We start from the raw sequence: 25,662 nt of genomic DNA, 5'->3' as shown, positions 1-25,662 counted from the left end.
GCTCAAACCACACCACCACCCACTCACATCAAAATCGAACCATCCAACCACCTGAAACCAAGGTTCGTAGATAGATGGCAGTTGATACACGTCTAGAGCAAGTGAAATAGTGGATTACAAGAGTCAAATTATAAGCATCAACAAATCAAACCAAGCATCATCAATAAATTCAAATAACATATTATAAAAAAAAATAACATACATTAATATGTTTAGCTAACTAATCCCTAGTACCAATAACTGTGGCTATGTTCATCTAATAGATATAGATAGATAGTAATAATATTCTGGTATTGTTAAGTTAATAAACCACATGAATCTTTCTACCAACTACAAATCCGAAGAGTTTAAATCTAATCCAACGGTCCTCGTTCCAGATTCGATCTCGGCTGAGATCTTTTTCCGGTAATCTTTGCTTTTCAGTTTGTCACCCATCGCCTCAGATTTTAAAGGTAGAAAATCATATAATATCCCAACGTTACCTTCATTTGCTTCCTTAAAATCCGCACGCTGATTTTGAATATTTTTCTTCACCAACAAACAGTCAACCTCATCCTGATTTATATTAGGTAACAATCAGCCATCAATTCATAGGAAAGCGGATTGAAAATTTTTTAAAAAAATTAATACTAATAAATATTAATTTACAATAAAAAAACAGTAAGTTTTAAATGCAAATAATTTGTAACATAAAAACGTAAGAATAATTATACTTAATTAATACTATAGTTTATCATTGTTGTACAGTTTGCTTTACCTTATTTGGTCAAATACAAATAGTAATAAACAATAGTAAAATATGTAAATAACCATGGTAAATATTTTAAAGAGTAACTTATTATCATTACTGTCGCAACTCAAAGCTATAGAGTAATATATAACACTGTCGCAACTCAAAACTTATATATTTCATGTCGTAGTTCAAAGCTATAGAGTAATATATAGCATTGTTGCAGAAGATCTTAAGCGAGTCGATTAGAAAGTTATGAGGCTGAGGGGTGTGGGGCTTCAACGGGGGCGCTAGAGCCCCTCCGCTCGCGCCCCCAGGCGCTAGCACTACACCCCCGGGGCGCGAGCACGAAAAACAAAGCAGGCGCAAGCACCTTCGCGGGACGAATATGGCGTAAAGGGGCATGGGAAAACGTGAAAGAGCCGTTGGAGCTTAAAAATGAGCCGTTGGGCTCTTATTTAATAAAAAAAAAAAAGTTTTTTCTTCCTATATATAACCCATTTCATCTAAAACAATTATCACAACTTCAAAAAATAACCCAAAATCAACCCATCTTCCAAACTTTTTTTTTTAAAACATGGCTGGAAATTGGTACCCAAACCTAGATTCAGATTATATTGACGACGATTTATGGTCGTCACCGGACCAACCGATGTTTTATTCGGAGCCGCAACAATCATCCGGCTTTCAACCATCCAACATACAACCGTCTCCTAACTTTGTTGTTCCGGAGACACAAGAATCACACGGTGAAGCTACGGGACAAAGAAGACGCGTCCACCGGAAAAAACAAGTTGCAACGGACGGGTCGGGACCGGCTTCGACTCCGAGGACGAAACGGAAAACCACTCCGTGGTCATCGGATGAGAAGGAAGCCTTGTGTCGGGCTTGGATAGTCATTTCTGAGGATCGGCGTTGCGGTAATTGTTTTAACGTTTTTAAAAATGATTTTTAATAAAAAAGTTAAATAAAAAAGTTAAATGACTTACAAATTTATTTATTCATTTTGCAGCCGACTACCAAAAGAGCAAGATTTTTTGAACAAAGGTTAGGGAGACGTTCTATACGCTCGTTGGGAGTACAGAGCGGAACGCCGATATGATTTCGGGTCGGTGGTCCGAAATCAGAAAATTTGTCGGCTTGTTTACTAATCTTTTCAACAGGAACAGCGGTCGTATGAGACCAAGTGGCAGTGATGATTTGGTGGTTTACAATTTCACTGTCGAAGAGTGGAAGCAGGAGTGTTTGCGGAGGTATGGGACGGTGAAGACGTGGGACGATGTAAAGTTGTGGGAGAGGTTGAAAAGGTGTTCCAAGTGGGTTGAGCTGGTAGCGCCGGACCTTGATGCGGAAATAGGGCCGAAACGGACTAAAACTAGTTCGTCTGGAGCGTATAGCACTTCCGCCGGGTCGGATTGCCGCATTGGATTCGACCTAAACATTGCGGGGGAGGAAACGTCTTCACCGCCGAGGAGGCGGCCATTGGGACGGGACGCCAAGGGGAAAAAACCGGCTGAGGGGGAAGCCGTAAACATCGCCAATCTTGTTGAATCCCTCAATAAATTCAACAAAACCATGGAGGTGGTCTCTAATGACAAAAAGGAAAAAAGTCGAATGAGAGATTTGGACTTCCTTACTAGAGACTTCAGTAACCTAAATCCAGTCGATCAAATGCTAATGGAAAAGCAAAAGGAACGTATCCGAAAGAGGTTGATCGAAGAAGACCAAGCCGAAGAATAAGAATAATGTTTTTTTTAGTACTTTTATTTTTATTTTATTTTTAGATATTAATGTATTTTTTTTTAATGTGTGTTTTTTTTAATAATTTATGAGTTTTTTTAATAATACGTTTTTTGAATATATTTATAAAAAAATAAAAAAAAAATCCGCTGGAGCCCCTGCTGGTGCCCCTCCACACCAGGGCCAGGGGCTCCAACGGGGGCTCCAACACCCCCTTATCCAGTTTCTCTCTCTGCCACACGTAACAATATTATTGACTAGAGCCCCCACTCGCGCCCCCATTAGAGCCCCACACCCCTCAGCCTGAGTACTCGACCGCTTAAATCATTTGTACAACACTGCTGCTCTGTAGTATTAGTAATAATTACTTTAGTTATTTTTATTTTTAGTAATTATTACTCTAGTTATTATTATTTTTAATTTTAATATGTTAATTTTATTTGTATAGGATCTTACTTCAAATATTAATACCTCAAAAAGATCTTCATCTCCACGTTTTCGCTTCAAAAACCCACCAGAACCACCCGTAGATTCCTCATCATCACTCCCGGAAGAACTCGAACTCGAACTCGCAGCCGGAGGTGGAGTTTGCGGAGTATACTCCCCGGGCACCACCTGATTCTCATCTTCGTCTTCATCTTCATCTTCATCCTCAGTTTCATCATCAGAAGTATCATTAGCAACGCATTTCTCACAAATCGAGACAGCCGAGTGCCCCAGGTTCTGGCCAGCAGCCGTCCACGGCGTCGTGGACCGGCACACGCGGCAAAGAAGGATTCGGGAATGGCGAGCAACGAGGAAGTTGGCCGAATGGACCTTGGTGTCGCAGGTCCAGCATAAGCTAGCCTGGTCCGAGTCGCAGTAGACCTTGGCTTCAGATTTGCATAACTCGCAGGTTTTCATGTTGTTTGATAGATTTCACGATTGCAGATCTTGATTTTGTATAAAGAGTAGTGAATAAGAAACCCAATGGAAGGAAGAAGGGAAAAAGAGATGAGATGGGATGTTATACCAACTGCAAAAGGAGCAACTTGCTTTGACGTTTTCAAATTGCCCTTGCTTCTTGATTAATTAACGACAATGCCACTACGGTGTTTTATATATGACAAACTGTTTTGTTTACTTTTTAAACAAATATCTAACTTAAGGTATATGTTTTAATAGCAAGTCGAGTAAGTATACAACCAAATTCAAAGCTTCAGATCCGACAATAAAGATCCCTTGCTACCTTCAACGCGTAAATGCTTTAGAAAGTTAAATGACAAATTCTTTACATGACTATTACAATGTATTATGTAAACAGAAAGCTTGACTCATGAACCAAGGTATTGCTGTAGCATGAGGTGGAAAATAGGTTATGTATAGTAGTACAGAAGACAAAACCTCTCACTTACTTAAGGGGCAAGGTCACCCTATGGTCCGGGAAAGAGGAAAGGCGTGGTATTCTTTCAAGCCTTTCGGTCTCCCGATAAGTTGATCAGTTCAAACCTTCTCCAAGCTATAAAAAAGTGTCTTAGCACCTCAAGTTTGCATCTTCTTCTTTTCTACTCACTTATACTCACTCTGATATACCATACTTATCTTAGCATAAGAGCACTTAACTTATTCTCATGTCTGAGGTGGGTCTCAAGAGGATCCCTGCAAGTGTCGAACCCATTGGAGGTATCGGTACTTTTCTTGTCTCGTTGTTTATTGTAGCAACAAATATTTAATATTTGGTTTTACTGTTTATATGGAAAATAAACTATCTTCAATGATCCATAAAAGTGTGAACCACATTTGAGTTTGTTACAGATAGGAATTGATTTTTAAGAAAGTTTAACTCTACAAATTTAGAAACATAAATTACAAATTTAGAAGGTTTAAGTGTGTACTTTATAAACATTGAAATTGAACCAGATTTTTAAAAAATAAAATAAAAAATATATACAACTTTTTCTTATTTTTCCTTTATACTAAAGAAAGATAATGAATTGGTTTTCCATCTTCTACTATATGTCATACTTTTATATAGGCTAGTAAACCTTTCTTTGTCTTTGTGCAATATTAAATAGTAGAGTTTATTTTTTAACTTTTCTTAAGGGATCTCTTGAGATGCACGGACAAGGAAGAGAGACTACAGTTGAGGGAGAGATACAAAAAGTATAAAAAGGAGACAAAAAAAAGGCGGTGACGAAAGCAAAGAACACTGCCTATAAGTGAATGTATGAAAGTATAGAAACAAAAGAGGGGGAACATGCTATGTTTAAGATTGCCAAAGCCAGGGAGCGCAGGAAACATGATCTAGGAACAATGAAGTTTATAAAAGGGAAGGATGAACGAGTTTTACTCAACGATTGATTAAGTTGAGATGGCAAACCTATTTCCACATTCCTTTCAACGGAGAGAGAAATTACCAACAACAATGTGGCATTCGTCATTTTCAGATTCGATTCGTATTCGCTCTTGTATTTGTTTTTATTATGAAAAACGACCCGTTTTGTATCCCGAACCTTTCAATAATATAAAAATGATGAATTTTATGTTACATATTTGTTTTATGGTTGTTGGATCTCAAAAACACCATTTACAACCCTTAAAATGCCCCTAAAAAGCTCAAAACGAACTTCAGGGACTAAAACTGCTGAAGTTGAAAAATCAGATTTTCCCTTTGTGACACTTAGCGCCGCGCTAAGTGGCAAGGGCAGAGCCCTTAGCACCGCGCTAAGGTGCTCTACAGCAACAATTTCGATTTTGTTGTTTTGTGTTTGTTTGACTCATTTTCTCTACCCATTTGCATGCAAACACTTGAATTAAACCACATGCATGACCCATTCAACTTACCTTATAAATACTAAGGATGGCAATGGGTCGGGTTTAGGTATTCCCAAACTCATACCCGATTATGAAAGTCCATCCCAAACCCGTCGGGTTTTAATCGGGTAATTACCTGTTGGGTTTCGGGTTTTCCCATCGGGTTTTGGGTTTCTTATCGGGTTTTGATAAAATACCCGTCGGCTATACCCGGCTCAAAACCCGCTAGATTTCTACCGGGTTTTGACAAAATATAACTAATCGATTACAAAGATTGTTACCATAAAGATAAAATGTCTCAAATAGTTAACATAAACAAGTTCCGACAAATAATATATTTGGAATATAGTATGTATATGTATATATATATATAATAAAGCTATATCAGGTACATCGGGTATATAATCGGGTAAATGGGTTTATGTTATCGGGTAATCGGGTATATTAGAAATCCCACACCCGCGAAAAATTTTAGAACTAATCCCAAACCCGTCCCAAACCCTAATGGGTCGGGTAATACCCGTCCCATTTATGTCGGGTTTCGGGTTTTCCTATCGGGTTCGGGTTTTATTGTCATCCCTAATAAATACAAGCTTATTCCCTTCATTTTTCCCTACTCATTTCATCAAATCTCTCTCTCAATCTAAGATTTCTAAGGTTATTATTCAAGTTCTTGGCAGTTTGACTTCCAAAGTCAAACTGAGTTTAATCTTCCATTCTAACTAACTTCTTAGTAATTAAAGCTTGTTGTTGCAACATACATATAATATATACCCCTTGTTTTCCTTCGGTTTCACTTCTCCGGTCTCAGTCGGTGAAGTGTCGGGCTTATAAGGCAATGCTACATGAAGGATTATTGCAATCCTTGATTATACTATATTCCGTCTTAATGCTTATTAATTTTTTAGTTACTATTTATTTCAGTTTCTATTCATATTTATTGAGTTCCATGGTATTGGGTATGTGGTGACTAGCCTCGGTTTCATCCTGAGTTGAGAACCTAACCGAAACCGAACTTTCGTGTAAAAGCTTTATTATTAACATTTTGAATGTCAAACTTAAGCATTATTATTTATAAGTTATTTTACAAGTTCCATGATATTTGAGCATGTGGCAACTATCCTCGGTCTTATTCGAGTCAAGGACCGGACTGAAACCGAACTAAACCGATTACTCGCTTAAGACACAAAAGTGTGTTTTGCGCCACCGAAACTCATCTTTTTCGTCAAGATTATATTTTAAACTAATTTTAAATTATTTTCTCAACATACTTGGCATGTCGGAATCCAACTTGATTTTATAAAAAGTTGGGACCGATAAAACCGAATACTCACTTAACGGACGTTAAGGTTCTTCACATAGAGCTATATACTTGGTTAACTCTTTTTGGATTTTATTGAGCTATCTCATAACATTTATCACCTTGGAAAGTTGACTTTGAGTTTGGTTAATTATCAAGTCTCGAACCGACAAATCCGAACACTCGTTTAAAACCTCGTTTTGGTACTTATATAACAAAGGGTCTTACAATAGTGCATTATAACCCACATAGTTACTTAACATAGGTTGAGTAATACTAATGAATAGAATACCAAGACCTGGTTTTGGGTAAACTTATTTTTCAAGAAACATTTCTTTAATTTCTCAAAGATTTACATTTTAAACCCTAAACTTTATTTACTTTACTTGTCATATACTTTACTTTAAACCCTTCCAAAACTATCTACTAACTCAAGACCCATTTAATCTAGGTCTTGCTCATTAAACCGACCGCTCCAATTATTCACGAAACAATCCTTCAAGTTACTTAGTTAACGTGAGTACTTTTTCATCCCCCGGTTTCCATCTTACGTTTTGGTGGTGGCATTGCATACTTATTCAAATTCAAATGATTTGTACTTTGTGTCTCAAATCACAAACTCTTTAGTATATGTTACTTAAATAAATTCTCGATTTGGTGTTGTATGCTTTACATGATTACATGCTATATGTTTATTGCTTTAGGCGGGTTGGCTTCTATGAAACTATTAAGTATGATCTTACGGTCCCCTAACTATTTTAGCTTAATTGCTAGTAGCATAGGGCAACTATTATCCGAGTATATTTGGTTGTTACCATATAGAAAGGTGTCTCAAACTATTTACTATTTGCATATCTAAATTGTTGCTATTATTTATTGTTTCATATACGAGTTGTGGATTTCATCTATTATATACTTATTGTTCAAAACCATTAAAATTGTTCACCAACATTCGTGTTGACAAAGTTTATTTTATGCAATGTTACAGGTTTATTACTTGGTTGATTTGGAGACTTGAAGAACTATTGTCTTGTGACCGTTTAGGTTATTAGACATAAATGAACAATTTATTTGTTTGACTATTTATTAGGTTATTTGTATGAGCAATGTTGGTTATTTATGATATTATGAATTTAAATGAGTTGTTAACTATTGTCACTTAATAGTGTCATTATGCAATGGATAATCAGCTGTGCCCAGACGATTCCATCGCTTTTGGTCGGGGTGTGACAAACAAAGAAACAACACTACTCAAAGGCGACAACGGAAAACAATCATTGTCGAAGTATCACACAAGGTGAAGATAACTCTTAGGAAGATGGGAAGGGCTAAGGTAGTGGGTATAGATAACATACCGATTGAGGTATGGAAATGTTCAGCCTTATCTTCAAATCGGGCAAGATGCCAAATCAAGGGAAAAGTAATTTCATAGTGCCAATATACAAGAACAAAGGAGACGCCCAATGTTGTGGTAATTATAGAATGATTAAGTTGCTAAGTCATACTACGTGTAATATACGGAAATTTGGAGTGATCAAATTAAAAAAAAAACGTAATAAATGTCGAGTAACCGAACATTTGTTAATCTAAACATATATTTTTTCATATAATAGTAATAATAATAAATTTTAATTTGTGCATATTGCTAATAGCTAGTATTTGAACGTAATGTGATATTTGATTTATGAATAAATAAAAAAATATATGAATAATTATCTAAATCCTTGGAACCAAGCCTAATCCTATTTTTGCTAGATGTATATATTTTGAATGACCTCATCCCTTCCAACTGATTTACGTAAGCTACAACTAACAAACCCACAAATTCTTTGGAATGAATCTCTTGTTGATCAAGTTTCTTTTTGTCAATTTAAATTCTCTCAAATCCTCAACTCTTAAAACATAACCATTCTAGGGCTTCCATGCGTCACTGCTCGCCATCCTTCTCCGGTTCCGTAGCGTTGCCACCAAAGCTTCATCTCGGTTATGTGTTTTCTGGCCACCCATCCCAAACCTCTGTTTATCTCTACCGCATTCTCCACCATCACCTTCTGTTGTAAATAAGTGACAAAGAGAGTCGTCGCCGCGCAACTAACATTATGTTATAACCGGATTCATAACCATCACACGCTCGTGTACTTCCACCGCTCTCGCTCTTTGATACGTTCGGTTTGTGTTCGGCTATATATTGAGGTACCAAATCAAAACCTTAGTCTGATTTGAATTTAAAGATATAAATTTTGGTATCATTTCGATTTGTTCTGGCGACCGCGGTTCGTTTAATTTTGGTTCCTCGAAGAATATGTGTGTTGTGGATGGGTGCGGTGTGTGATGTATGCGTTTGTCGTGTTGTATTTTGTGTGTGTGTGTGGTGATAAGTGTACGTGTGTATAGATGCGTGTGTATACTGTGTGTGCATCGATTTTGTTCAAAGGTGTGGGGTGGTGTGCATGGTGATTATGTGTGTCTATATATGGAGTTATATCCAGGTGTGTCTCCTTGTGTGTGTTGGTTTTCTACATATATGATCAGAGTAAATAATGATAAAATAGTTTATTAAAACACACTTTGGTCAACATACTTTATAAGTGTTACTTAATGTATAGATGAATTAAATTGTAAAGCTTTATCATGGTAAAGTAAAGATTTTAAACGCATTTGTCGCTGGAGCAAAAGATACCAGCAAAACTAAATTAAGTTATGTAAATTTAATTCAAACTATTAAAATGTAGGTGTTAGTACAACTTAATGTGGTTCGACTTTACGTGCTTACTTATTGACTACTAAGTTACGGTTTCTGGTTTTTTTCACTCATAGTATAAATTATATTCCCTTACTTCATTTCGGTTTTTGTTTTCGGTTACTTATAGTATTGACTCTATTCCGTTACTTTGTAGTACGGATTTTCGTTATGCGTTAGTTATATTTTGAGTTCAGTTATTTTATATATTTTTGTAGCATGCAATATATTATTTATTTTGTACTCTTTATTGCATGTTCCGGTTTGAATATATTTTGTTATATGAAATTAGCTTTTGTACTCTGTCACCGAGCATGTCTGAAATGTCGTATGGACATCAACAGCATGCACTTATCGTGACAGTGCGTAATAAAAGTTCACGGCGTCTCTAGCTTGTGCTTTCGTAGCACTTTAGCCCCTAGAAGCGTATAGATCGATATTAGCTCTGAGTTTGAGTTTGTTGTGTGGAGATGGAATAATGGGTGTACGCCACGCTCACCATCTCATAGGTGCATGAACTAGCTAGCTGTGTACCAGTGTGTTCTGTTTTGGCTCGTGGGTGTTTCCGTTTCACGTGACTTTTGAGTTTTTTTTTATGTGTAGTTACGTGGTTTGATGTGTGTATATGTTATGATGTGTTTCTGATATGCTTCCGTATGCGTTTGATTATGTTCTGACCAAATGTCGGATCATACCTCCGAATTTTATTAAGTATATGTTTTGGTGAAAAGGTTGGTTTCGAGTTTAAATTGAAGTCCGTATATTTATTTTCTTACGTCTGTCCTTACCTATACTATTGTTCTTTCCGTTAATGGGCAATTTTTGGCTCAGCCGTATTTTCTTGTTTTGTTTTTCTTATTTTGTTTTCAGGTAATCCGGGACTCGGGGAAAATTAGTGATGAGAGAGATTAATGAAGTTCAAGCTTTTAAAAGTTAATTCATGACATAGGTTGCATTGATTTTTGTTGTTTTTGGATTGTGGCATTGATTTGATATCTGTAATAGTGACACGTCAACCTGTTCCAGGTTGGGGTGTTACACTATGAAATTATGAGACCGAGTAATCGAGACAAGAATTAGAAGAGAAATCCATATTACAATAAATCAATTTGGTTTCATGCCAGAGAGATCAACTACGGAAGCAATACACATCTTAAGGAGATTGATGGAAAAGTATAGGGAGAAAAGGCCGGATCTATATATGGTCTTCATGGATCTTGAAAAGACATATGACAATGTGTCACGTAGATTGTTCTGGGATAGTTTAGAGAGTAGGGGGTTCCTAGGAGGTATATAGACATAATTAGATATATGTATGTAGGACAAAAACCATTGTTCGGGCACTTGTAGGGGATACTGATTTCTTCTGTGTGGAGGTAGGACTCCACCAAGAGTCAACATTTAGCCCTTTTCTATTTGCGGTCTCATGGATGAGTTGTCGAATTCGATTCAAGAGACGGTCTCATGGTGTATGCTTTTTGTAGATGACATTGTGTTAGTTGCTGAAACTAAACATAACCTCAATGTGAGGTTACAAGAATTGTGTGCAGCTCTAGAAGACAAAGAATTAAGGATTAGTCGCTCGAAGACCGAGCATCTCCATTGTGATTTCAGGGGTGCTGGAGACGACGGAGACTCTCAGATCACCAGTGTAGGTACAATGGTTCCACAAGCCACTAAATTCAAATATTTAGGATCGTTTATACAAAGACATGAGAGATGGATAATGACGTAAACCATCACATTCAGGTGGGCTAGGGTAGGTAGAGAGCACCCACCGGGGTTTTGCGTGATAGAAGGTTCCTAACTAAATTTAACATGTAAATTTTACAGGATTGCTGTTAGACATGCTTTGCTATAAGTGACAGATTGTTGGGTCATCAAGAAAACACAAGCGTGTAAGACGGAGGTAGCGGAGATGAGGATGTTGAGGTGGATGTGTGGGCACACAAGGTTGGACCGAATAAGAAATGAGGTTTTTAGGGAACGACTAGGAGTTGTTAGTATTTGTGAAAAAATAAAGGATGGGGGATTGAGATAGTATGGACATGTGAAGAAGAGACATGTAACAACGCGAGTTAGCACAGTGGAAACCCTTAGTGTAGAATGAAGGAGGAGTAGATGCAAACCTAAATTGACTTTGGAGGAGCAGATTATGAAGGATTTGCTAGAGTTACACCTCTCTGAGGACATGGTCAATGGCAAGAGTTCATGGAGACGTATGATTAAGATTACAGACTTTTAAATAATGTCATTTTTGTATCTTAGCTTTTGTGTATGGACTCAGACTCTTTCTACATTTTAGGTGGATTTTGCTTGTTTGTTTTGTTGGTATGTCTATTTAGATTCTATAATTTCATATGTGCTGGTATTTAACTATGTCACTTTATTACTATATGTTTTGTTATTCGTACATGTGTGCTTTTATGTTACATGCTTTGAAGCCGGGGGGGTCTCTTTGGAAGCAATCTATTGATCCTCATAGATAGAGGAAATGTCTGCATACATCATACCCTCCTCAAACCCTACAATTAGCTTTTACTATTTGTAAGATTTACTGGGTACGATTGTTGTTGTTTACTATAGCATTCATTTTTTAAGGTTTGTTTTCGTTATTTTTGAAATGCAGTTTTAGCGTTCATTTTTTTAAGTTATAAAATTAACACGTTCACAATACGGCTTTTTTAATCTATGTTTTGACATTCAAAATCGTGCTATCGCAACGCGACTCGCATGAGTGCCACAGTCCACACTAGTTAATATATTAATTATAGTGATCGTGTAAAGTTGTTATTGAACATCGATAATAATTTGGGTAACATGTTTCCTTCTAATAATGAGGCTAAATAGCTTTATTGAAACCGAAAGAAAAGTGTTCTTTAATAAAGTATTAATTATACAACTTAAAATAACTACTATCGATTAACTGAAAGAATATTTTTAGTTTAACGAAGCATTACATTTTTTTATTTTTCAAAATTTTATTTGTTAAATGAGATACCATCCCTCTCAAAAGTCAAAACTACCCACCGTTTGTATCATACCGTATTGTAATTGTTTTTGTGTTAATTAATTTTAGACAGAATTACAAATTTTGTCCTTTAAAAAAAGCTAAATTATGGTTCGTGTCCTTTTTAAAGTTTTCTTGCAGGCGGTGTTCTTTAAACATTTTTTTCCTACACGTTATGTCCTTAACGCTAACTGGGTTAGAAAAACTCAGTTAAATACCCTCACGTGAGGTGCATGTGAGGGCATTTTTGTCTTTTCAACAAAGTGGTTCAAATATATTATTGTAAAAAATAAATAATATATATTATATATTAAAGGTATACTCTCTCTCTCTCTCTCTTCTCGTCTTCTTTCTCCCTCTCTTTGAGCAGATCTGAAACCATGACTCAGATCCACGACCACCATATTTTTTAATTCTTTCTCTGGATCACCTTCATCGTCATTATCATACTACTCATCGCCGCCGCAGCCGGCGGCATATTCTACGTTCTCTACCATCCTCACCGCCCTACATTCGACGTATCGTCACTCCACGTCTCACAATTTAGCTTATCTCCATCCAACAAACTCAACACCATATTCAATTTCACTATCACCGCTCGAAACCCTAACAAGAAGATCTCGTTCTCCTACGATCCGGTCACCGTTTCGGATAACACGACGGTTCTGCGGACGGTGGTTTCGACGACTGGACAGAGTGTGGATGATAACAGTGAGTTGAAATCAGATCTGAAGAGTAAGAAGAGTGTGCCTTTGAAGATTCAGTTGGATACGAAGGTGAAAGCGAAGGCGGCGCCGACGGGAAGACGACGACGACGGTGAGTATTAAGATTTGGAAATGGACGGCGGATGCGGAGTGTAAGGTGGATCTGAGTATTAAGATCTGGAAATAGACGGTGTTTGTGTGTGATGTTCGGAAACTGGTGGTGGAAATTTGGGGGGTTTTGGTTTGGTCTGGAAGATGGAATTGGGTTTTGGAGGGGAGGTTGAATGGTGGTTTGAAGGTGGGTGTTGATGGTGGTGGATGAGTTCTGGAAGAAAGAATAGTTGGATATTAGGGAGGAGAGTAGGTGGGGGTATGGAGAGGAGGTGGTGGTGGTGGGTTGAATGGAATCTGCAACGAGGTGGGTGGGGTATGGTGGCCGGAGTTTATGGTGATGGTGGTGGTGTATAGAGAAAGAAGAGAGAACGGAGGGGAATGTATTATATATATTTTCTTCTTTTTTTAAATTTAAGGATACATTAGAATTACAATTATGCCCATCACATGTCTGGCACATGTCATATTTAACTGAGTTTTTATAACCCAGTTAGCGTAAAGGACATAACGTGTAGGAAAAAAATGTTTAAAGGACACCGCCTGCAAGGAAACTAAAAAAGGACACGAACCGTAATTTGACTTTTTTTAAAGGACAAAATTTGTAATTCTGTCTTAGTTTTAAGATTTCTTCAGACTAAATTGCGGACGACTTACATTATTTTATTTTTGCGGACGACTTAATTTTAAATTATGTTTATTTTAAGACTAATTTTTGAACCTGTTATTACACGGGATTTGTCAAATTACCGAAATTTAGGTATTTAATCATACGTAATTTATGGATTTTCTTTTTAATTTATAGATTAATTTTAATATTATCACACACACGTACTCCAAATGCTACATATTTAATTTTTTCATTTTTCTAAGATTGAAATAATGTTTTAAGGTGGCATAAAATAAAATATTGGTGATTATCTAAATATATTAAAGATGCTTTATTTGATCAATACGAAAGTTAAATAATGTTTTACAAATTGTAAGATTATAATTATAAATATTGTATTTATTCAACGGAATTTGAAGTACACACATAATTAAATATCTATTATAAACACAGGTAACCAATTATTATATTTTTTTTCATATGGGTTACAACTAATAGTCATACCAATTGAACCCATGACCCCTGGATAGCATGGATTAAGGAGAGTTGAGATTAGAAATTAAAATTAAAGTTATGATTGAATGTGGTTATGACACATCATCATTATTATTTTTGTTTATTATTATAGGTAGATATTCAATGGTTTATATGTTTTTTTAAATCATGTCAAACTTTATATATTTAATAGTAAAATTAGATGTAATCAGATGGATAGTAAAAGTTAGTGTGACATACCATTTGAACCCATGGATACTTTAATTAAAACATGCAATGTGATAGAAAAAGTTAGTAAAATTTGATGAAGTGGTATTAAATGACATTAAATACTTTTTTTCATATGGGTTACAACTTACAACTAATGGTCATACCAATTGAACCCATGACCCATGGATAACATGGATTAATGAAAGTTGAGATTAGAAAATAGGATTGAAATTAAAGTTATGATTGAATGTGGTTAGGTCATATCATCATTATTTTTGTTTATTAGTATAGATAGCTACTCAATGGTTTATATATTTTTCTAAATCATGTTAAAATATATATTTAATAGTAAAATTAGATGTAATCGGATGGATAGTAAAAGTTAGCGTGACATATCAATTGAACCCATGGATACTTTAATTAAAACATGCAATGTGATAGAAAAAGTTAGTCAAATTTGATGAAATGGTATTAAATGACATTATATACTTTTTTTCATATGGCTTACAACTTACAACTAATGGTCATACCAAATGGACCCATGAATAGCATGGATTAAGGAGAGTTGAGATTAGAAAATAGAATTAAAATTAAAGTTAGGATTGAATGTGGTTAGGAAACATCATCATTATTATTTTTGTTTATTAGTATAGATAGATTTTTTAAAACATAACTTAATTCGACAATTTAATATAATTACACTAAGGAGCTGTTTGGTTCATTCAGATCTGAATGAGTTAGATCTGAATGCGTCTTTGTCCCATTCAGCAACAACAATAAGTCTAAATGATTCAGACATAATTTTAACCATTAAGATGTTTTTGTGTTTAGAACCAAACACTCTGAAGTCTGAATGAATTAATGTTTACATCTGAATGACTCCATTCAGATGTAAACAAACAGCCCCTAAAGCTGTGTTCCCAAGTTTACTTAACAGAGAAAAGGAAAATAAAGTTTTTTTTTTCTTTCCTTTCTTTTCCCTTTCACCTCCTTTCTATTTTTTTATTCCTTTCTTTTCAATTCTTTCTATTTTGGATAGAAAGTTTTCCACCCACTTTTATTCTTTATTTCACCTTTTTTTCTTTCTTTTATTTCATTAATGAAACTTAGGAACATATCATTTTAATCTTTATTTTCCGTTCTCTACTTAAAAAACTAAGGAAGATACGAATTCTTTACTTTCCATTTAATTCTTTTTCTTTCTCTCCATTATTGAGACTCAGAACATAGTAATACCTCTTTGGTTCGTGACGTCTCTTTAACCATAAAAGAGTATTTTAGCATGTTAAGTTAATCTAGCGTGTTTAATTTTATTGTGATCTCTCACATTTATGCATGTATTATTAATTTAGATCGATTATATAAATGTATTATTCTTATAATAATATACTAAGTATACTATAATTTGTTTGTTTTTAATCCTAAATCACTTTATACCTTTAATTTGTGACTTAGTGTTAGGAAAACTTGGGTTCTCCAATAGATACCTAATTTTTATTCATACTTATGTTACGTTAAGTGAATATTGGCAATGAATTATTTGAGTTGCACCTTGCAAGGTTGTCAGTTCGTATCCTGAGTTCACCTGGGTTTTCGTCCCACTGGTATGTTACGCTAGAGAGTTTTGTTCTTGTGGTGGCACAACGATTGTCAAGTAGAAGCCGACATAATGATTTTCCAATGTAACGCCCAAACCAAACACTGAAAACAACGTGAGTTCAATTAAAATAACATAGTGGCTCAGACTAAAGTAACAAGATTATTAAATCGGAGAATAAACACAACAAGAGTGTTAACGTTCTAAAAGGAAAAAAAAAGTGTTAAAAACTCTAGAAACATACGGACGCCGTGTAGGGGCATAAATGTCTTTACACAGGAGAAAGAGTGAGTTATAGAAATGTTCCACCGCCGAAACTTGTGGTCAATAATGAGAGAGAGTTAATGCCACGTGTCAAACGATGGGGAGAACAAGAGGGGTTTCCTCGTGTTATAAAATAATATATTTTGTGTGGTCTAAGGTAAAGTATGTGGGGCCCAGCTGAAGATATTTTGGGGGAAAGTTGGGGGCAGATATCGTTAGACGTGTCACTTGACATGGAGGTGTAAAGATTCTTACCTGCCTACGTGTACTATCAGATTTCCTTTTATGATAGTCTTATTTATAGTATTAAAATTATCAAAATATTATTTATCAAGTCAAACAATAAGGTAGCGTTTGGTATGCATAAATGAGATGCAGAATGAAATTGACCACTATAATGAAATGAACAAAATGTGTTTGGTTTGTCAATAAAATAGATTCACTTATTACCATGTCTATTTCATTCCCTTTGAAACACCTTAAATTCATTTTATCCACCCCTTGTTTTTTCATTTATCAATCTTTCACACTATATCACCTCTACCACACTCCCACTACTACCCATTGCCCTCTCAACAAATTATCTCTCAATGTATAGACATGAACAAGAATTTCCGTTTGGTTATCTCTCAGTGCACTGTCCGTTTGACCGATACATGTCTAATGAAAGAAAATGAACAATGCCTCGCTTTTATCGGTTCGTTTACAACCCTAGTTTAACCCAAACATGAAGCATATTTTATTTGTGTATAAAACAACAATCCTAACATGTATTAACATCTTGTATACCGAACATGACTTATTCAACCCATCTATCTAAATATGTCAAACTGTTAATCGGTAATAAGCAAGTAAAAAGCATTAGAAATTAGTGATGGGTGGTAACAAAATGTGTTAAACAAGTAAAAACAGATTAATGGGTAAACAATTTTCAATTTTAAAAAGGTCTAAACGCCACCAGCCAAAACCAAAACTTAGTTATTTTCGTTTATAATTTTCTATAAGAGTAAAAAATATATATATTTAAATAAAAAGGGGCCATTATTTGTTTTTGAAGCAATGGGTCAGAAAGTACTGGAAAGAAGATGGGAACAGAATCATATAGCGTGGGTGGGCAACAGCCAGGAATTGCTGATTCAGTAGCCGCTGGCTACAGACCAACGTGGCGTAGCGTTGTGGTAGAAACTGGTACGCTTGGTGGCCCCTTTAAATCATCTTTAACTCTTATTATTATTATTATTAAAATAACATATATATTTTTGTATGTACTAAATTTTTACATTTTATTCTAAACTCTTATGACATTCTATTTTTTTACCTTAATCACTTTACCCTTATTGATGTAAGAATTAATATTAAAAAAAACATATTAATGGTTTCTTTAATTTATAGGTTTCAAGAAATTGTCAAATTATAAAATCACATATCATGATTTTAGAGGCTCATATTCTATGCTCGTCCTCAATCCCAAAACTTTAAGGGATTCTCAAAGACGGTCTTATCTATAACTAACTATTCGATTTGTGAATAGTTTTAAATCACGATAGAATCATGTGACATCTTTAAATTTACGTTTTTAATCTTAATCTATAATAAGGTGAGTTGTCGTACAACTGCTGAACTTTAATAAATATTTTAAACGAATTATGTTTTTACAAATTAACTTTAGTAATTCTTTTCCTTAAAGGGTTTATGTTTATACTTCTAAACGTTAATAGAGTTATAATCCTTGTAATTTTTTAAAACTATTTTTTACATGTTTAATTTATTTTATTTATTTAGCTTATATAATTAAAGCTAACGAGACATGTTTAGTTAGTCATGTGACTTGCTTAATTTTATTGTCCTTTAGGGTAAGACCTAGATGGTCCTAGATGGTCTGTATCAATTCATAGATATACCTGGTAGTAAATACATATTCGCCAACACCCTCCACCAACATCGCTGTGACGCACTTGCTTAAATACTTGAATGTTAAACATTATGCATTACTTATGATTGTAAAAATATAGTGTTATGATTATATACAAATAACTTTTAACATGATAAACATACAAATAGTTAGAGTAAGTTATTTATATGTTTATTACGTTAATTTTATTTATATCAGATTACACGTCACAAATATATAATTAACTTTTAATTTTGGAAGTTTTTAAATTTATTAAAAGTAGAAAAAGGTTTTGTTTTCCAGAAACTAAAAAGTATATATTAATACAACTTGATGAATGATGAGTACAGCCTTACAGTAATTGGAGTTCTGAATATATATAAATATATAATTATTATATTTATAATATAATTGATAATTTTGGTGTTGCTAAGTTTTGATTGAGTTATTTGGCGGCATCATACTCGTTAATTGCCTTTTTTTTTTATTTTTTCTTTGTTGCAATTTCTTTTTAGTTATTTTATATATATATAATTGTTTTAGTTTTAGTATCGTAACAAAATAAAGGAAGTCGATGAACGTCAATTTTGTGGGTTTATGTTTGATGGACTTCCAGTACCGTAACAAATGTGACCGAAACCGACTGATTCCGCATGGACTCATCGCCTCAACGTTCGGGACCGGCAACGCTCGAGTTTTACCAAGACCTGAGTATACAGACGGAAACCATCCCGTTCGTGCACCTCAATTTTAATATTATCCGTTTTTTCGCTCCGGTACCGTAATGAAAACTGAGCAAATGCCAATTTTGTTTTTTTAGTTCTTGTATCCTAACAAACGTGACGGAAACCGACCAAATTCACGTAGATTCACCACATTTTTGTTTTAAATTCGGTACGTAACGAATATAACGAAAACCAACCGAATGCCAATGTTATTTTTTGTTTTAGTTCCAATACCGTTACAAACGTGACTAAAACCGGTTGATTTTGCGCACAGTCACCGTCTCAACGCCCATGATCAACAACGCTTGAGGTCTTCGCAACGTCCGGGTTTTACTAACCGACGACACCCATTAGTTCACCTCAATTATATATATATTTTATTTTATTTTGGTTTTTGTTACGATATAATAATGCACGAAACCGAGCCAATCGAATTCGCGTCACCTCAATATCAGAGACCGACACATTTGGGTTTTATCAACCTTCCCGGCGTAATGCGTCGGATAAAACACTAGTTAATGAATAATAATGCTTGCCCATTTTTCAAATACATGTTATATATTTACCATCGGACCCATGACCATAAACGCGACAGAATTACAAATTTTGTCCTTTAAAAAAAACTACATTACGGTTCGTGTCCTTTTTTTAGTTTCCTTGCAGGCGGTGTCCTTTAAACATTTTTTCCTACACGTTATGTCCTTTACGCTAACTGGGTTAGAAAAACTCAGTTAAATGACAACATGTGCATGGCATGTGAGGACTTTTTGGTCATTACAACGAAGTGGTTCAAATATACACACACACTCTTTCTCTTCTCGTCTTCTTCTCTCTCACCACCACCACCACCACCACCACCACTACCAACCCCCTTCTCTCAGCTGTGACCACCACCAAACCAACCCCTTTTCCCGTCGTTTTACTACATAGATTGAAGGCACAACCTCAATCGTTAAATTTCGTGGTGGTTCGAGATCTGGCTGGAGCTCGCCGGATGATCAATGGTGGTTCGAGATCTGCCCGGATTTCGCCGGAAACAAATACCACCACCATTAAATTTCGTCGGCCTGAAGCCACCGCCACCACTCCAACGCCACCGACTCGCCTGCAACTGTCGCTGGAAACGCCACCGCCGCCTACCCCTTCAACTGAATCTATGGAATTGGGCTCGCCGGAAACGCCACTCGCCAGCAACTGTCGCCAGTCGCTCAGATCTGTTAGGTGAAGTACTGAAGTGGGCTCGCCGGAAAATCTGAGCGAACTGAAACACCATGGCAGTCACCATACTCCACCACCAACGTTTGATTCACCTCAAAATCCATCTCCATCGACGCTTTTCCATCATCCAGATCTGTCAAATATTGATGCGTTTACAAACCCTATGTTTGATGCCAATTTGGGAATATCTGGGGTAAGGATAAGGGTTATGTTAGGTTAGGTCAGGAGGTTTGGGATTTTTGAAACCTTCTCTGCGACAGGGGTGGGTGGGGGTATGGTGGCCGGAGTGGTTGTGGTATGGTGGTTGGAGTGGTGACCAGGTAAGGAGGTTGGAGGGAGAGAGAAGATAAATTGATGGGATGAAGATGAGTTTTGACTCACTGTAACTCAGTTTGTTTTTGTTTAATTGGTAGTATAAGAGTAAAAGTGTAATGATCAAAAAGCCCTCACATGCCATGCGCAAGTTGTCATTTAACTGAGTTTTTCTAACCCAGTTAGCGTAAAGGACATGACGTGTAGGAAAAAAATGTTTAAAGGATACCGCCTGCAAGGAAACTAAAAAAAGGACACGAACCGTAATTTGACTTTTTTTAAAGGACAAAATTTGTAATTCTGTCCCATAAACGCCGGAAAGTAGCATGTGAGGTGAAAGTATTTTTTATGTATAAAAAAAAGAGAATTGATGCCAAACCCAAGTAACAAGCCTGTAATTAATATTTTGAAATTTATTTAAAGTGTTTGTAATTTTGAAAAATATCTAAAAAACAACGTAGAAATAATAACTCTCCATAGAATATCATAAGGACAAGTATGCAGAACTACATTTTGCAAGGTCGTTTTTTATTGACTTCCATCCAATCCTGTTGCATATTGTTAAAGCAAATATCAGTCCATGTTGATATGAACTGCGAGTTTGTGATAAGCTCAGCTTCTATATGACTATATATGATTATGTGGAACCTACACCATCTATATTGTACTATGTTAGTCGTGGTCCCCGGGTGGGGACCTCTACCTGTTAGTCTGCCACTATCTTGGAATATTCAGGTGTGATCTTATGGATCCCCTTCTATCGTGTCATTACACTAGGGGCCTTTGTTGTTAAGGGTGTTCAGGAAATTCGAAATCCATAAAGAACCGAAATCCAAACCGAAACCGAAATAAACCAATCCGAATTCCTTTTTTGGATATTCAGATAAAATTTATCTGAATAACTAGTTCAAATTCGGATATGGATTTTTAAAAAATTCAAAATGTTCAGATATCCGTTTAATCAAATAACATGTTTTTAGCGGTATTTTCCGGTTTGGTATATTTATTATGATTTTAAACTATTAAATGTTAGGAACAAAAAATTAGGAAATTTTTTTGGTTTATTTCGGATTATTCGGATATTATCCAAACCCGATCTGAATTAAATTCGGATATATTCGGTTTGGATAGGAATATTTCTAATTCGGATCGGATCGGATAGGTTCCTAAAATTTTCAAATCGGAATAATTCGAACCGAATAATCCGTTATTCAATTCGATGAACACCCCTACTTGTTGTCTCTCACTATATAGATGCTATTTCCTTCTTGGATTGTTTATCGGGCTGTTAACCCTAAACATATGAATGCTTCAACGACTTTGGATGGATCAACTACTTCTATACAACTCTAGCTCAATAACTCGTATACATATATATATATATATATATATATATATATATGGGGAATGTGAATATGGAGCTGTTAAGCATCCAACTTTACATGCGAAACCATAAAAAATACGTAGTTTTGATTCAAACTTCCTAAAAAACACTAATTTGATTCCATTCTTATATTCGTTTCCTCTCCAAAAAAAATTAGCAAATTCAAATTAAATCCCTAATTCTTAATTCATCACGGTCAATTCCTGCTATTTCAGATGCAAGCAAATCATCTTCTCACTCTTCCATCACAAATTCTCATGTTGAAAAAGCTCTGGAACCTTATTCACTTAAACCCGATACTGCTATTCCTTTATAGTTCTTTTAAGACAAATCCAACACTTCAACAGGTTTTCCATTTCTGATTATTTTAATATCGATACTACAATTTTAATACTTAAAAAGTAAAAATAAGTTATCTGAAATAGACAAAAGAAGATTGTGCTCATAGCGAAAGGTTCGGAACTTGTGACCTGGGAGATTTTTTTGTTTCAAAACTTGTTTTCTCAAAGAGTAATTTTAATGAATTAGGCTTGTACTTGAGCAAGAAATTGATGCAACAGTACATTGGAATTAGGGATTTAATGTGAATTTGCTAATTTTCAGGAAGTTTGAATCAAAACTACGTAGTTTTGATGGTTTCGGGTGTAAGGTTAGATGCTTAACAGCCCCATATTCACTTTCCTCTCTCTCTCTCTCTCTATATATATATATATATATATTAGTTTGATCCTCCCGTGTTATGGGGGTTCATTTAAGTTTTGTTTTTAATCGTTATGCTATTTTATGATGATTTATTTTATCTTTTAACGTAGTTTTGTTTTTAATTTAATACATATATATTAGTTTGTTATTATATTTTTTTAGCGTTTGAGTTTTTTCAATTGAGATGTGTAGGTTTTTTAGATTTTTAACGAACAAACATAAACGAACACGGGCATGCTGATTTTTAATGAACAAACATGACACAAATATTTGTCTAATGAAAATGGGGATGTTGATGTAATTGACGATGGTGGGTAATATCGGAAGTTAACCGGCGATGAAGATGATAGACCAGCAACGAAGAACATGTAAAGGAGATAAATTAAATTAGGGTTTGATGTTGAAAATGTTTACCAAAAATGAGATCTTATAACCCATTTGAGGGCTATTAGGGTTTGGTAAGGCCCATAACCCGTGGAAATTATTTTTTGATGATCAAGGGGTTATTTCAAAAATAAGGGGTTATTTCATAAATAAATGAGATGTTATAACCTGTTTAAGGGTTATCTGGGTTTGGTGAGACCTATGACCCGCGAAATTATTGTTTGATAATGAAAAAGTTTCATAAATAAATGAGATATTATAACCCATTTAAAGATTATCAGGGTTTGGTGAGACCCATACCCGCGAATTCGGGTCAAATGAATGAGAAACCTCCATTTAGAAATCAAGCAATCTGGTGGCTCTAGAGAATGAGGGGAACAACCTGAGAGCGACACGTAGGATTTTATGGTAGATAATTATATATATACTAGTTTTTATCCCCTGTATTACGGGGGTTGTTTTATATTGTTTGTTATAATATTTATTTATTTTTTGAACTTATATTTTTTTATTGTATGAAAGTTAATAATATACTTATAGTTTGATGATAAATTGTTTCACAAATAAATGAGAAATTATAACCCGGTTTAAAAACTATATGGTTTTGATGAGAACCAAGACCCGTTTATTTTTTTTACTATAAATTGGTTTTTTAATTATAAATAATATCTATGAAAGTTAATAATATACTTATGGTTTGATGAGACCCAAGACCCGTTTATTTTTTTTACTATCAAATTGGTTTTTTAATTTAAATAATATATATATCTTTTTTAAAATAAATAAGATATTAATTTTTATTATATCCTATTTTATAGGATTTTTACATCAATAATTTGGTGAGAATAATTTTTAATTTAATAAGATGTTATAACCCGTTTGAGGAATATCTGGGTTTGGTAAGACCCATACCCATTAACTTGGGTCAAACGCATGAGAAGCCTCCATTTTAAAATCAAGCAAATCTGGTTACTCCAAAAAAAGGGAGCGACTACATCGCGACACATAGGATTTTTATGTCTTCGTTTATATATATATATATGGACGACAAACAAAATATGATATTTAAACAACACAATTAGCAAGATGCTAGGAGTGAAAACAAGAAGTTACATACTAATTTGAAAGTTAACACCACATACTCCAATTAACCATCTCAAAACTTAGCTCTCTTTTTAAGCAACAAGAAAGAGATTACCTGAATTTTCTCCAATATTTTTTTGCCCCCCCTCTCACTCCCCCCTTTTTTAATGTTGAAAACTTGAATATTTCTCACTTTCTAAATAATTCAAAGCGAGACCAAGATGATTTAGCCTCATTTTTTTGTATATTTTACTACCGTTTGTGTCCTCCATTGGATTGCACCTTCTCCTACACCGAGCATCCCACCACAATTGAGATTCTTCACCAAGTTCACACTAGAGTCAATATCGAGACCACAAAGAGCAGTTGATCAATAAGTGATCAACACTTTCGAGAGCCAAACCACATCCGTCACACATCGTAGATGACAAAAATTCATTTCTTACACATGTATCGAAAACCGACTTTGAAACAGTTGACAAAATATCTAAATTAAAATGATAAAAAAAGTAAGAACCTTTAGTTAATTAATTATATAAATTTTGAAGATAAATAAAAGTACAATAAATACTATAGCCAATCTCTTTTGGGATTTACTTGTGTCAGTCTTCTAACTTAAAAGAATGATAATTTTTTGAAAGGAATGTTAATAGTGAGAAAATTGAAGGGTTATTAAGATAGATGATAATGCTAAGTGTAACGGAGTACTGCCCCCAGCGGCATGAACCATCAGACTTGGCACTAGGTGGCAACCCAAAGGGGCGTTATGCAGCGAAGATAAGGGCGCATAGGGGTGGAGGGGTGCGTGAAGATGAGCTGGCAAAAATTGGTGCACGTGGCGTCAACGTGGTGGGTAATGCCTTGGGCGATAATCGGCTACACTTGGTCTAAATAGTAGTAAATGGTCATTACCGATGGGTCTTAGTTTTAGCCGGCTTTGAAACGAGGCTGTTTTTTTATGTAAAAGTTACATTTACCGTTATACATAGAATATGAAAATTTATTAATCCTAGAACATGTAGTGATTTGGTTTTCGGTGTAGGACTTTCCCCAAATTACAAGTTTCAACTTAAAATAAACACAATTAAAGCATGATTCTACCAATTAAAAGTTAAACCACTACATCCTTCCTTTAAGTGACACCTACTACTATACAATAATCAGAGTCCAATTAAAAATTGAAAGCTTAATTACTTGTCAAAATAGTCGGGCAAAAATTAATATAGGTTGGAAGTCACTTAGAACATTTGGTGAAAAATAATATTTTTCTGTTGCTACAACGGCTGTAGATCGTTGGGTAAAAGTCGTGTATTTTAGTGTGTTAATTGTTTAGTTTTGTGAAGTCTTTTGGTGTGAATTGTGGTACTTCAAGCTTTATTTTGTATTTCAAGTGTGTGAGCATTAAAGATACTAATTGGAGTCTTTTACATGCTTACTTTGATGGTTTTTTAGGGGGGGGGGGGGGAGTGATTCGCGGGCGTTTTGAAGTAAAATTGACATATCTCGGGCTAGAAATTACGGGACCCATACTACAAGAATTTTGGGTTTCTCAACGAGACAAATCTGAATCTGAGGTTATCTTTGCTCGTGCTACGCGAATTTAGGGGGAAAAAAATTCTTCGTGCTACATGAAGGATATAAAAAATGAAAAAGACCCA

The 25,662-nt window shown here is 35.0% G+C and overlaps 1 protein-coding gene across 1 annotated transcript; it reads right to left on the bottom strand.

Moving 5' to 3' along the window:
* Positions 1-221: 221 nt before the first annotated feature.
* Positions 222-3,385, bottom strand: LOC143621319 (uncharacterized). Its single transcript, XM_077092780.1, has 2 exons — positions 2,942-3,385; positions 222-555 (listed from the first exon to the last, which is right to left on the bottom strand). Exons 1-2 carry the CDS (start codon positions 3,371-3,373, stop codon positions 331-333), a joined length of 657 nt encoding a protein of 218 aa, XP_076948895.1. The 5' UTR covers positions 3,374-3,385; the 3' UTR covers positions 222-330.
* Between the last annotated feature and the right edge of the window lie 22,277 nt (positions 3,386-25,662).

This window comes from Bidens hawaiensis, unplaced genomic scaffold (assembly GCF_021521415.1).
Source record: "Bidens hawaiensis isolate Kalapana, Puna unplaced genomic scaffold, B.hawaiensis_p1.1 tig00000326_1, whole genome shotgun sequence".
NCBI classification, from domain to species: domain Eukaryota; kingdom Viridiplantae; phylum Streptophyta; class Magnoliopsida; order Asterales; family Asteraceae; genus Bidens; species Bidens hawaiensis.
Note: the sequence above shows the minus strand (reverse complement) of the source record. Positions and strands in the feature narration are given on the sequence as shown.